The sequence below is a fragment of the Entelurus aequoreus genome, linkage group LG06 (assembly GCF_033978785.1).
Source record: "Entelurus aequoreus isolate RoL-2023_Sb linkage group LG06, RoL_Eaeq_v1.1, whole genome shotgun sequence".
Classification (NCBI taxonomy): Eukaryota; Metazoa; Chordata; class Actinopteri; order Syngnathiformes; family Syngnathidae; genus Entelurus; species Entelurus aequoreus.
The window spans coordinates 1,930,989-1,945,583 of record NC_084736.1 but is presented as its reverse complement, the minus strand read 5'-3'; the positions used below and the strand labels follow the sequence as shown (position 1 = coordinate 1,945,583).

The 14,595-nt window shown below is 37.6% G+C and overlaps 1 protein-coding gene across 2 annotated transcripts in view; it reads right to left on the bottom strand.

Annotated features, from left to right (window-relative positions):
- nprl3 (NPR3-like, GATOR1 complex subunit) overlaps positions 1-14,595 on the bottom strand; it is a 52,458-nt gene that overhangs the window by 5,803 nt on the left and 32,060 nt on the right. For both annotated transcript variants that reach the window (XM_062049788.1, XM_062049789.1), the window contains one exon: positions 9,817-10,022. In XM_062049788.1, coding sequence (XP_061905772.1) covers positions 9,857-10,022 — 166 coding nt within the window. In that variant the 3' untranslated portion in view covers positions 9,817-9,856. The remainder of the gene's footprint in view (positions 1-9,816; positions 10,023-14,595) is intronic.

The window sequence follows — 14,595 nt, the reverse complement described above, 5'->3', positions numbered from 1 at the left end:
CTTAGCCCAGTCCAGATCGGTCTGAAAACCATCACGAAAACATTCTGTTCCTCAATCTCTCCCCCCGCCCTCACGCCCGCACAGATGCCCATTGTGTCCGTTATCTCAAGTCGGCCCGAGAAGGGAAGCAGGGAGGACTCCTCTTCTCTGCCGCCTACTTCAAGGCCGTCCACAGTGCAAGCACTTTGTCATGAGACGATGCAAAAAAGGAAAAGAGTACAAGATGGAACATTAGCTATTTAAAATATGACTATAGTCATATAAAAGAAGTAACTCTTAATTATGGATAAATGTGGATATATGCATCCGTCACCATTAACAGCCGTGGCTGTAGGAAACCTCCTGATTGTGATCATTTTTAAAAGTGGTGGTCAGCATCCAGCAGCTAAAATAATAGCAGCAGTAATAATGCACTTTGTTCCTTCCAGCCAATGACAAACAACAGTAATAATGCACTTTGCTCCTTCCAGCCAATGACAAACAACAGTAATAATGCACTTTGCTCCTTCCAGCCAATGACAAACAACAGTAATAATGCACTTTGCTCCTTCCAGCCAATGACAAACAACAGTAATAATGCACTTTGCTCCTTTCAGCCAATGACAAACAACAGTAATAATGCACTTTGCTCCTTCCAGCCAATGACAAACAACAGTAATAATGCACTTTGTTCCTTCCAGCCAATGACAAACAACAGTAATAATGCACTTTGCTCCTTCCAGCCAATGACAAACAACAGTAATAATGCACTTTGCTCCTTCCAGCCAATGACAAACAACAGTAATAATGCACTTTGTTCCTTCCAGCCAATGACAAACAACAGTAATAATGCACTTTGTTCCTTCCAGCCAATGACAAACAACAGTAATAATGCACTTTGCTCCTTCCAGCCAATGACAAACAACAGTAATAATGCACTTTGCTCCTTCCAGCCAATGACAAACAACAGTAATAATGCACTTTGCTCCTTCCAGCCAATGACAAACAACAGTAATAATGCACTTTGCTCCTTCCAGCCAATGACAAACAACAGTAATAATGCACTTTGTTCCTTCCAGCCAATGACAAACAACAGTAATAATGCACTTTGCTCCTTCCAGCCAATGACAAACAACAGTAATAATGCACTTTGCTCCTTCCAGCCAATGACAAACAACAGTAATAATGCACTTTGCTCCTTCCAGCCAATGACAAACAACAGTAATAATGCACTTTGTTCCTTCCAGCCAATGACAAACAACAGTAATAATGCACTTTGTTCCTTCCAGCCAATGACAAACAACAGTAATAATGCACTTTGTTCCTTACAGCCAATGACAAACAACAGTAATAATGCACTTTGTTCCTTACAGCCAATGACAAACAACAGTAATAATGCACTTTGTTCCTTACAGCCAATGACAAACAACAGTAATAATGCACTTTGTTCCTTCCAGCCAATGACAAACAACAGTAATAATGCACTTTGCTCCTTCCAGCCAATGACAAACAACAGTAATAATGCACTTTGCTCCTTCCAGCAAATGACAAACAACAGTATTAATGCACTTTGCTCCTTCCAGCAAATGACAAACAACAGTAATAATGCACTTTGTTCCTTCCAGCCAATGACAAACAACAGTAATAATGCACTTTGCTCCTTCCAGCCAATGACAAACAACAGTAATAATGCACTTTGTTCCTTCCAGCCAATGACAAACAACAGTAATAATGCACTTTGTTCCTTCCAGCAAATGACAAACAACAGTAATAATGCACTTTGCTCCTTCCAGCCAATGACAAACAACAGTAATAATGCACTTTGCTCCTTCCAGCCAATGACAAACAACAGTAATAATGCACTTTGCTCCTTCCAGCCAATGACAAACAACAGTAATAATGCACTTTGTTCCTTCCAGCCAATGACAAACAACAGTAATAATGCACTTTGTTCCTTACAGCCAATGACAAACAACAGTAATAATGCACTTTGTTCCTTACAGCCAATGACAAACAACAGTAATAATGCACTTTGTTCCTTCCAGCCAATGACAAACAACAGTAATAATGCACTTTGTTCCTTCCAGCCAATGACAAACAACAGTAATAATGCACTTTGCTCCTTCCAGCCAATGACAAACAACAGTAATAATGCACTTTGCTCCTTCCAGCAAATGACAAACAACAGTATTAATGCACTTTGCTCCTTCCAGCAAATGACAAACAACAGTAATAATGCACTTTGTTCCTTCCAGCCAATGACAAACAACAGTAATAATGCACTTTGCTCCTTCCAGCCAATGACAAACAACAGTAATAATGCACTTTGTTCCTTCCAGCCAATGACAAACAACAGTAATAATGCACTTTGTTCCTTCCAGCCAATGACAAACAACAGTAATAATGCACTTTGCTCCTTCCAGCCAATGACAAACAACAGTAATAATGCACTTTGCTCCTTCCAGCCAATGACAAACAACAGTAATAATGCACTTTGCTCCTTCCAGCCAATGACAAACAACAGTAATAATGCACTTTGTTCCTTCCAGCCAATGACAAACAACAGTAATAATGCACTTTGCTCCTTCCAGCCAATGACAAACAACAGTATTAATGCACTTTGCTCCTTCCAGCAAATGACAAACAACAGTAATAATGCACTTTGTTCCTTCCAGCCAATGACAAACAACAGTAATAATGCACTTTGTTCCTTCCAGCCAATGACAAACAACAGTAATAATGCACTTTGCTCCTTCCAGCCAATGACAAACAACAGTATTAATGCACTTTGCTCCTTCCAGCAAATGACAAACAACAGTAATAATGCACTTTGTTCCTTCCAGCCAATGACAAACAACAGTAATAATGCACTTTGCTCCTTCCAGCCAATGACAAACAAAAGTAATAATGCACTTTGCTCCTTCCAGCCAATGACAAACAACAGTATTAATGCACTTTGCTCCTTCCAGCAAATGACAAACAACAGTAATAATGCACTTTGTTCCTTCCAGCCAATGACAAACAACAGCCTTGTGGTCACAGAGACACGGCTTTACATTTCCACTTTGTCCTGCACTTCAAAACATCATTCAAGTCAAATAAGAATAAAAGACGTTGGGAGTTTTGTTCCAAAAATATTAATTTACAAATAAAATCCATCCATGCTTCCGCTTGTTGCTGGAGCCTATCCCACTGAACTAATCTACTATCCCACTGAACTAATCTACTATCCCACTGAACTAATCTACTATCCCACTGAACTAATGTACTATCCCACTGAACTAATCTACTATCCCACTGAACTAATCTACTATCCCACTGAACTAATCTACTATCCCACTGAACTAATGTACTATCCCACTGAACTAATCTACTATCCCACTGAACTAATCTACTATCCCACTGAACTAATTTACTATCCCACTGAACTAATCTACTATTCCACTGAACTAATCTACTATCCCACTGAACTAACCTACTATCCCACTGAACTAATGTACTATCCCACTGAAGTAATCTACTATCCCACTGAAGTAATCTACTATCCCACTGAACTAATGTACTATCCCACTGAACTAATCTACTATCCCACTGAACTAATCTACTATCCCACTGAACTAATGTACTATCCCACTGCACTAATCTACTATCCCAGTGAACTAATCTACTATCCCACTGAACTAACCTACTATCCCACTGAACTAACCTACTATCCCACTGAAATAATCTACTATTCCACTGAACTAATCTACTATCCCACTGAACTAAACTTCTATCCCACTGAACTAATGTACTATCCCACTGAACTAATGTACTATCCCACTGAACTAATCTACTATCCCACTGAACTAATGTACTATCCCACTGAACTAATCTATCCCACTGAACTAATGTACTATCCCACTGAACTAATCTACTATCCCACTGAACTAATGTACTATCCCACTGAACTAATGTACTATCCCACTGAACTAATCTACTATCCCACTGAACTAATGTACTATCCGACTGCACTAATCTACTATCCCACTGAACTAATCTACTATCCCACTGAACTAACCTACTATCCCACTGAACTAATGTACTATCCCACTGAACTAATGTACTATCCCACTGAACTAATGTACTATCCCACTGAACTAATGTACTATCCCACTGAACTAATGTACTATCCCACTGAACTAATGTACTATCCCACTGAACTAATGTACTATCCCACTGAAGTAATCTACTATCCCACTGAAGTAATCTACTATCCCACTGAACTAATGTACTATCCCACTGAACTAATGTACTATCCCACTGAAGTAATCTACTATCCCACTGAACTAATGTACTATCCCACTGAACTAATCTACTATCCCACTGAACTAATCTACTATCCCACTGAACTAATCTACTATCCCACTGAACTAATGTACTATCCCACTGAACTAATGTACTATCCCACTGAACAAATCTACTAATGCATGAAAACACTTCTTCTAAACCAAATGTGTTTATTGGGCTATAATGCTAAGTTAGTTATTTGGTTAAAGCAATTATCTTGTTTTCCTCGTGTAACACCAACTAAATAAAATTCATGCTGTGTTTCAGACATGATGTAGAGATGTATAATATATGTACATTAATAATGTATCCTAGTGTGACTGCATACATGTTCCAAATAAATATGTACATTAATAATGTATCCTAGTGTGACTGCATACATGTTCCAAATAAATATGTACATTAATAATGTATCCTAGTGTGACTGCATACATGTTCCAAATAAATATGTACATTAATAATGTATCCTAGTGTGACTGCATACATGTTCCAAATAAATATGTACATTAATAATGTATCCTAGTGTGACTGCATGCATGTTCCAAATAAAAATGTACATTAATAATGTATCCTAGTATGACTGCATACATGTTCCAAATAAATATGTACATTAATAATGTATCCTAGTGTGACTGCATACATGTTCCAAATAAATATGTACATTAATAATGTATCCTAGTGTGACTGCATACATGTTCCAAATAAATATGTACATTAATAATGTATCCTAGTGTGACTGCATGCATGTTCCAAATAAATATGTACATTAATAATGTATCCTAGTATGACTGCATACATGTTCCAAATAAATATGTACATTAATAATGTATCCTAGTGTGACTGCATGCATGTTCCAAATAAATATGTACATTAATAATGTATCCTAGTATGACTGCATACATGTTCCAAATAAATATGTACATTAATAATGTATCCTAGTATGACTGCATACATGTTCCAAATAAATATGTACATTAATAATGTATCCTAGTGTGACTGCATACATGTTCCAAATAAATATGTACATTAATAATGTATCCTAGTGTGACTGCATACATGTTCCAAATAAATATGTACATTAATAATGTATCCTAGTGTGACTGCATACATGTTCCAAATAAATATGTACATTAATAATGTATCCTAGTGTGACTGCATACATGTTCCAAATAAATATGTACATTAATAATGTATCCTAGTGTGACTGCATGCATGTTCCAAATAAATATGTACATTAATAATGTATCCTAGTGTGACTGCATACATGTTCCAAATAAATATGTACATTAATAATGTATCCTAGTGTGACTGCATGCATGTTCCAAATAAATATGTACATTAATAATGTATCCTAGTGTGACTGCATGCATGTTCCAAATAAATATGTACATTAATAATGTATCCTAGTGTGACTGCATACATGTTCCAAATAAATATGTACATTAATAATGTATCCTAGTGTGACTGCATGCATGTTCCAAATAAAAATGTACATTAATAATGTATCCTAGTATGACTGCATACATGTTCCAAATAAATATGTACATTAATAATGTATCCTAGTGTGACTGCATACATGTTCCAAATAAATATGTACATTAATAATGTATCCTAGTGTGACTGCATACATGTTCCAAATAAATATGTACATTAATAATGTATCCTAGTGTGACTGCATGCATGTTCCAAATAAATATGTACATTAATAATGTATCCTAGTATGACTGCATACATGTTCCAAATAAATATGTACATTAATAATGTATCCTAGTGTGACTGCATGCATGTTCCAAATAAATATGTACATTAATAATGTATCCTAGTATGACTGCATACATGTTCCAAATAAATATGTACATTAATAATGTATCCTAGTGTGACTGCATACATGTTCCAAATAAATATGTACATTAATAATGTATCCTAGTGTGACTGCATACATGTTCCAAATAAATATGTACATTAATAATGTATCCTAGTGTGACTGCATACATGTTCCAAATAAATATGTACATTAATAATGTATCCTAGTGTGACTGCATACATGTTCCAAATAAATATGTACATTAATAATGTATCCTAGTATGACTGCATACATGTTCCAAATAAATATGTACATTAATAATGTATCCTAGTGTGACTGCATACATGTTCCAAATAAATATGTACATTAATAATGTATCCTAGTGTGACTGCATACATGTTCCAAATAAATATGTACATTAATAATGTATCCTAGTATGACTGCATACATGTTCCAAATAAATATGTACATTAATAATGTATCCTAGTGTGACTGCATGCATGTTCCAAATAAATATGTACATTAATAATGTATCCTAGTATGACTGCATACATGTTCCAAATAAATATGTACATTAATAATGTATCCTAGTGTGACTGCATACATGTTCCAAATAAATATGTACATTAATAATGTATCCTAGTGTGACTGCATGCATGTTCCAAATAAATATGTACATTAATAATGTATCCTAGTGTGACTGCATGCATGTTCCAAATAAATATGTACATTAATAATGTATCCTAGTGTGACTGCATGCATGTTCCAAATAAATATGTACATTAATAATGTATCCTAGTGTGACTGCATACATGTTCCAAATAAATATGTACATTAATAATGTATCCTAGTATGACTGCATACATGTTCCAAATAAATATGTACATTAATAATGTATCCTACTGTGACTGCATGCATGTTCCAAATAAATATGTACATTAATAATGTATCCTAGTATGACTGCATACATGTTCCAAATAAATATGTACATTAATAATGTATCCTAGTGTGACTGCATACATGTTCCAAATAAATATGTACATTTAAAAAACACTTTAAGACCAATGTCTTGAAAAAATATATCACTCTAGAATCAACACAGTAGTTAATTCTATGATCAATGTTAATTCAAATACTAAATGTGGGTTATAAATAATAATGGAAGTACAATTGTTTGTATATAGTATATAAATTGGTACAAAGGTTTAACATGTCCACAAGGATATTTCACATGCCTTTACTGTGTATATAATTGAACTGTGTTTATGTTATGTATAATGTGTATTTATAATATGTTGTACAATGGACATTCAATAATTTTCTGAAGTTTATTTTGTACTTGACATTGTTTATAGGGTTAGGCGCAATAAGTGTTCAACTTCAGCCTAAACCCTTTCGGTCTGCAACATTTTCATTTTCAATTTAAGAATGTACAACTGTTTGTTTATTTTGTTGACGATTGACCGAAGAATAATAAACTTGAAACTTGAAACATTAATAATGTATCCTAGTGTGACTGCATGCATGTTCCAAATAAATATGTACATTAATAATGTATCCTAGTGTGACTGCATGCATGTTCCAAATAAATATGTACATTAATAATGTATCCTAGTGTGACTGCATACATGTTCCAAATAAATATGTACATTAATAATGTATCCTAGTGTGACTGCATGCATGTTCCAAATAAATATGTACATTAATAATGTATCCTAGTGTGACTGCATACATGTTCCAAATAAATATGTACATTAATAATGTATCCTAGTGTGACTGCATGCATGTTCCAAATAAATATGTACATTAATAATGTATCCTAGTGTGACTGCATACATGTTCCAAATAAATATGTACATTAATAATGTATCCTAGTGTGACTGCATACATGTTCCAAATAAATATGTACATTAATAATGTATCCTAGTGTGACTGCATACATGTTCCAAATAAATATGTACATTAATAATGTATCCTAGTGTGACTGCATACATGTTCCAAATAAATATGTACATTAATAATGTATCCTAGTGTGACTGCATACATGTTCCAAATAAATATGTACATTAATAATGTATCCTAGTGTGACTGCATGCATGTTCCAAATAAATATGTACATTAATAATGTATCCTAGTGTGACTGCATACATGTTCCAAATAAATATGTACATTAATAATGTATCCTAGTGTGACTGCATACATGTTCCAAATAAATATGTACATTAATAATGTATCCTAGTGTGACTGCATGCATGTTCCAAATAAATATGTACATTAATAATGTATCCTAGTGTGACTGCATACATGTTCCAAATAAACATAAACAAACCAAAATCACAGCAAAATAAAACTTTTTAAATACAAAAATAATTCAATTTCCCTTCAATGTATAATAAAGTCAATAATGCAAACTAATTCTACAAAAGCAAAACCAACTATTGGGGTCTTATTTCATAAGTTTGTAAACAATAAAAACTATACAATACTTTCCTATACTTGGTAGGGTTGTACGGTATAACGGTACTAGTATAGTACTGCGATACTAATGATTCACATGCGGTACTATACCGCCTCTAAAAAGTATTGCATTGCATCGAGTAACAACTCAGGATGTTCTTTCATTTTCACTTTTTATACGTGTACTGGTCACGTGTCCCCATACTTTTTATACGTGTACTGGTCACGTGTCCCCATACTTTTTATACGTGTACTGGTCACGTGTCCCCATACTTTTTATACGTGTACTGGTCACGTGTCCCCATACTTTTTATACGTGTACTGGTCACGTGTCCCCATACTTTTGATACGTGTACTGGTCACGTGTCCCCATACTTTTTATACGTGTACTGGTCACGTGTCCCCATACTTTTGATACGTGTACTGGTCACGTGTCCCCATACTTTTTATACGTGTACTGGTCACGTGTCCCCATACTTTTTATACGTGTACTGGTCACGTGTCCCCATACTTTTTATACGTGTACTGGTCACGTGTCCCCATACTTTTTATACGTGTACTGGTCACGTGTCCCCATACTTTTGATACGTGTACTGGTCACGTGTCCCCATACTTTTGATACGTGTACTGGTCACGTGTCCCCATACTTTTTATACGTGTACTGGTCACGTGTCCCCATACTTTTGATACGTGTACTGGTCACGTGTCCCCATACTTTTGATACGTGTACTGGTCACGTGTCCCCATACTTTTTATACGTGTACTGGTCACGTGTCCCCATACTTTTGATACGTGTACTGGTCACGTGTCCCCATACTTTTTATACGTGTACTGGTCACGTGTCCCCATACTTTTTATACGTGTACTGGTCACGTGTCCCCATACTTTTTATACGTGTACTGGTCACGTGTCCCCATACTTTTTATACGTGTACTGGTCACGTGTCCCCATACTTTTGTCCATACACACGTACAACTAAAACGGTCATTTCACGCAGGCAAAAAAACAAAAGTCCAAAACAATTACGCACACATGACTTTTTTTCCAAAATAAAAGACTAGCGGCTTTAGGCCTCTCATTGATTCCACAGATGTTTGGACCTTCAAAGCCACAACATGTCTGACGTCCAAAGTGCTCTCCCACCTCATGAGGTGGAGCATGTCTGGAATGAGCATTAGTCAGCGTGCGCCTTTTCACATCTCCTTTATCTCAACTCATCTTTCTTTCCACCCTTCATGAGGGTATACCTTTATGAAGGAAACTTAGCTGCTGAAGCCTCCAAAGTGTCTACTCCGTGGGCGACTGAAAGATGGAAATGATAGGATCCTCATGATTGGTCACCACCAGGACGCTGCGGAACTTGTCCAACAGCGTCTTGAGCTGCGAGCGCCGCATGTTCTCGTTGTACATGATCTCTTCCAGGTGGTGGTGGCCCCGGAAGTAGTGCAGCAGCCTGGGGGGGAGAAGATCATGTTTACTACCACTCACACTATTTCCTCATCCAGTACACACACACACACACACACACACACACACACACACACACACACACACACACACACACACACACACACACACACACACACACACACACACACACACACACACACACACACACACACACACACACACACACACACACACACACACACACACACACACACACGTTAGGTCAGGAAAAACGCAGAGGCTATATTATCCCTACAAGCCTGTTTGTTAAATCAACAGTACAGCAAGTCATTATTTTATAAAAGGGAAACCTGCGAAACAGGCTTGTAGGGATGATATAGCCTCTGTTTTTTACTGACCTAACATGTATTCCGCTCTACCCCGGTATTGAGCACTGTATAATGTATTTACACCACAGAAACCTTGACTACCGTATTTTTCGGAGTATAAGGCGGCTGCGGAGTATAAGGCGGCTGCGGAGTATAAGTGGCTGCGGAGTATAAGTGGCTCCGGAGTATAAGTGGCTCCGGAGTATAAGTGGCTCCGGAGTATAAGTGGCTCCGGAGTATAAGTGGCTCCGGAGTATAAGTGGCTCCGGAGTATAAGTGGCTCCGGAGTATAAGTCGCTCCGGAGTATAAGTCGCACCTGCCAAAAATGCATAATAAAGAAGGAAAAAAAACATATATAAGTGGCACTGGAGTATAAGTGGCATTTTTTGGGTAAATGTATTTGCTAAAAGCCAACAGCAAGAATAGACATTTGAAAGGCAATTTAAAATGTGTAAAGAATAGTGAACAACAGGCTGAATAAGTGTACGTTATATGAGGCATAAATAACCAACTGCTATGTTAACCTCACATATTATGGTAAGAGTCATTCAAATAACTATAACATATAGAACATGCTATACGTTTACCAAACAATCTGTCACTCCTAATCGCTAAATCCCATGAAATCTTATACGTCTAGTCTCTTACGTCAATGACATCAATAATATTTTATATTTCGCGGTAATGTGTTCATCATTTCACACATAAGTCGCTCCTGATTATAAGTCGCACCCCCGGCCAAACTATGAAAAAAAACTGCGATTTATAGTCCCAAATTAAAAAAAATAAAATAAAAACTTTTTTCATTTTTGAAATTATTATTTTTTTAAAAATCTGTCCTTTCTAAGTCATTTTCTACCGCTTGTTACTCTCGGTGTCTCCTAGCCGCTGTCTGCTTGTTACTCTCTACCCGCTTGTTACTCTCAGTGTCTCCTAGCCGCTGTCTGCTTGTTACTCTCTACCCGCTTGTTACTCTCAGTGTCTCCTAGCCGCTGTCTGCTTGTTACTCTCTACCCGCTTGTTACTCTCAGTGTCTCCTAGCCGCTGTCTGCTTGTTACTCTCTACCCGCTTGTTACTCTCAGTGTCTCCTAGCCGCTGTCTGCTTGTTACTCTCTACCCGCTTGTTACTCTCAGTGTCTCCTAGCCGCTGTCTGCTTGTTACTCTCTACCCGCTTGTTACTCTCGGTGTCTCCTAGCCGCTGTCTGCTTGTTACTCTCTACCCGCTTGTTACTCTCGGTGTCTCCTAGCCGCTGTCTGCTTGTTACTCTCTACCCGCTTGTTACTCTCGGTGTCTCCTAGCCGCTGTCTGCTTGTTACTCTCTACCCGCTTGTTACTCTCGGTGTCTCCTAGCCGCTGTCTGCTTGTTACTCTCTACCCGCTTGTTACTCTCGGTGTCTCCTAGCCGCTGTCTGCTTGTTACTCTCTACCCGCTTGTTACTCTCGGTGTCTCCTAGCCGCTGTCTGCTTGTTACTCTCTACCCGCTTGTTACTCTTGGTGTCTCCTAGCCGCTGTCTGCTTGTTACTCTCTACCCGCTTGTTACTCTCGGTGTCTCCTAGCCGCTGTCTGCTTGTTACTCTCTACCCGCTTGTTACTCTCGGTGTCTCCTAGCCGCTGTCTGCTTGTTACTCTCTACCCGCTTGTTACTCTCGGTGTCTCCTAGCCGCTGTCTGCTTGTTACTCTCTACCCGCTTGTTACTCTCGGTGTCTCCTAGCCGCTGTCTGCTTGTTACTCTCTACCCGCTTGTTACTCTCGGTGTCTCCTAGCCGCTGTCTGCTTGTTACTCTCTACCCGCTTGTTACTCTCGGTGTCTCCTAGCCGCTGTCTGCTTGTTACTCTCTACCCGCTTGTTACTCTCGGTGTCTCCTAGCCGCTGTCTGCTTGTTACTCTCGGTGTCTCCTAGCCGCTGTCTGCTTGTTACTCTCTACCCGCTTGTTACTCTCGGTGTCTCCTAGCCGCTGTCTGCTTGTTACTCTCTACCCGCTTGTTACTCTCGGTGTCTCCTAGCCGCTCAGGCTAATCATTTGGTCTAAAAATGCATTTTCCCATCCATAACATGACATCATCACACTTGTGCCGGAAGAGCACGCAGCTAATGTGCGCTCTTTCACTCAATCACTGCGTGACCAATATATATATATATATATATATATATATATATATATATATATATATATATATATATATATATATATATATATATATATATATATATATATATATATATATATATATATATATATATATATATATATATATATGTTATTAACCCTGACTAGTCTACATACTAGACTCTCATGTTATTAACCCTGACTAGTCTACATACTGGACTCTCATGTTATTAACCCTGACTAGTCTACATACTAGACTCTCATGTTATTAACCCTGACTAGTCTACATACTAGACTCTCATGTTATTAACCCTGACTAGTCTACATACTGGACTCTCATGTTATTAACCCTGACTAGTCTACATACTGGACTCTCATGTTATTAACCCTGACTAGTCTACATACTGGACTCTCATGTTATTAACCCTGACTAGTCTACATACTAGACTCTCATGTTATTAACCCTGACTAGTCTACATACTAGACTCTCATGTTATTAACCCTGACTAGTCTACATACTGGACTCTCATGTTATTAACCCTGACTAGTCTACATACTGGACTCTCATGTTATTAACCCTGACTAGTCTACATACTAGACTCTCATGTTATTAACCCTGACTAGTCTACATACTGGACTCTCATGTTATTAACCCTGACTAGTCTACATACTGGACTCTCATGTTATTAACCCTGACTAGTCTACATACTGGACTCTCATGTTATTAACCCTGACTAGTCTACATACTAGACTCTCATGTTATTAACCCTGACTAGTCTACATACTGGACTCTCATGTTATTAACCCTGACTAGTCTACATACTGGACTCTCATGTTATTAACCCTGACTAGTCTACATACTAGACTCTCATGTTATTAACCATAACCACTCGCCATCCATTGCACTGGTTACCATTTTTTCAATTGATTGTATTTAATTTTTCAGTATCAAATGGTTAAAGTTGGTCAAAAATGTTTATAGTTTAAATGAGCATACAATTTTGGGGGTAATTTCAGTTAAATTGATGCACTTTGAAACTTTTATGTGACAAACAAAAAACAATGTGAATAAAATTACTATTTGTTGTAAGTTGTCCTATATATATTTTTATTTTGTTGTTGTTGTCTTTAATGTTGATAAAGATACAATGTTATGCAGAGGTGTACTTATAACTTATAACTTAATTTGATAGACAATTGATAGTATATATAACCGCGGCGCAAAGTGTGTGTGGGGGGGGGGGGGGTAGCGGGGGGGACCTTTTCTTCTTCCCAGAGGAGGCATAACAAAACATAATTCCCAGGGGAGGCATAACAAAACATAATTCCCAGGGGAGGCATAACAAAACATAATTCCCAGGGGAGGCATAACAAAACATAATTCCCAGAGGAGGCATAACAAAACATAATTCCCAGGGGAGGCATAACAAAACATAATTCCCAGAGGAGGCATAACAAAACATAATTCCCAGGGAAGGCATAACAACACATAATTCCCAGAGGAGGCATAACAAAACATAATTCCCAGAGGAGGCATAACAAAACATAATTCCCAGAGGAGGCATAACAACACATAATTCCGAAGGGAAGGCATAACAACACATAATTCCCAGAGGAGGCATAACAAAACATAATTCCCAGAGGAGGCATAACAACACATAATTCCCAGAGGAGGCATAACAAAACATAATTTCCAGAGGAGGCATAACAACACATAATTCCCAGGGGAGGCATAACAAAACATAATTCCCAGAGGAGGCATAACAAAACATAATTCCCAGGGAAGGCATAACAAAACATAATTCCCAGAGGAGGCATAACAAAACATAATTCCCAGAGGAGGCATAACAAAACATAATTCCCAGAGGAGGCATAACAACACATAATTCCCAGAGGAGGCATAACAACACATAATTCCCAGAGGAGGCATAACAAAACATAATTCCCAGAGGAGGCATAACAACACATAATTCCCAGAGGAGGCATAACAAAACATAATTCCCAGAGGAGGCATAACAAAACATAATTCCCAGGGGAGGCATAACAAAACATAATTCCCAGGGGAGGCATAACAAAACATAATTCCCAGGGGAGGCATAACAAAACATAATTCCCAGAGGAGGCATAACAAA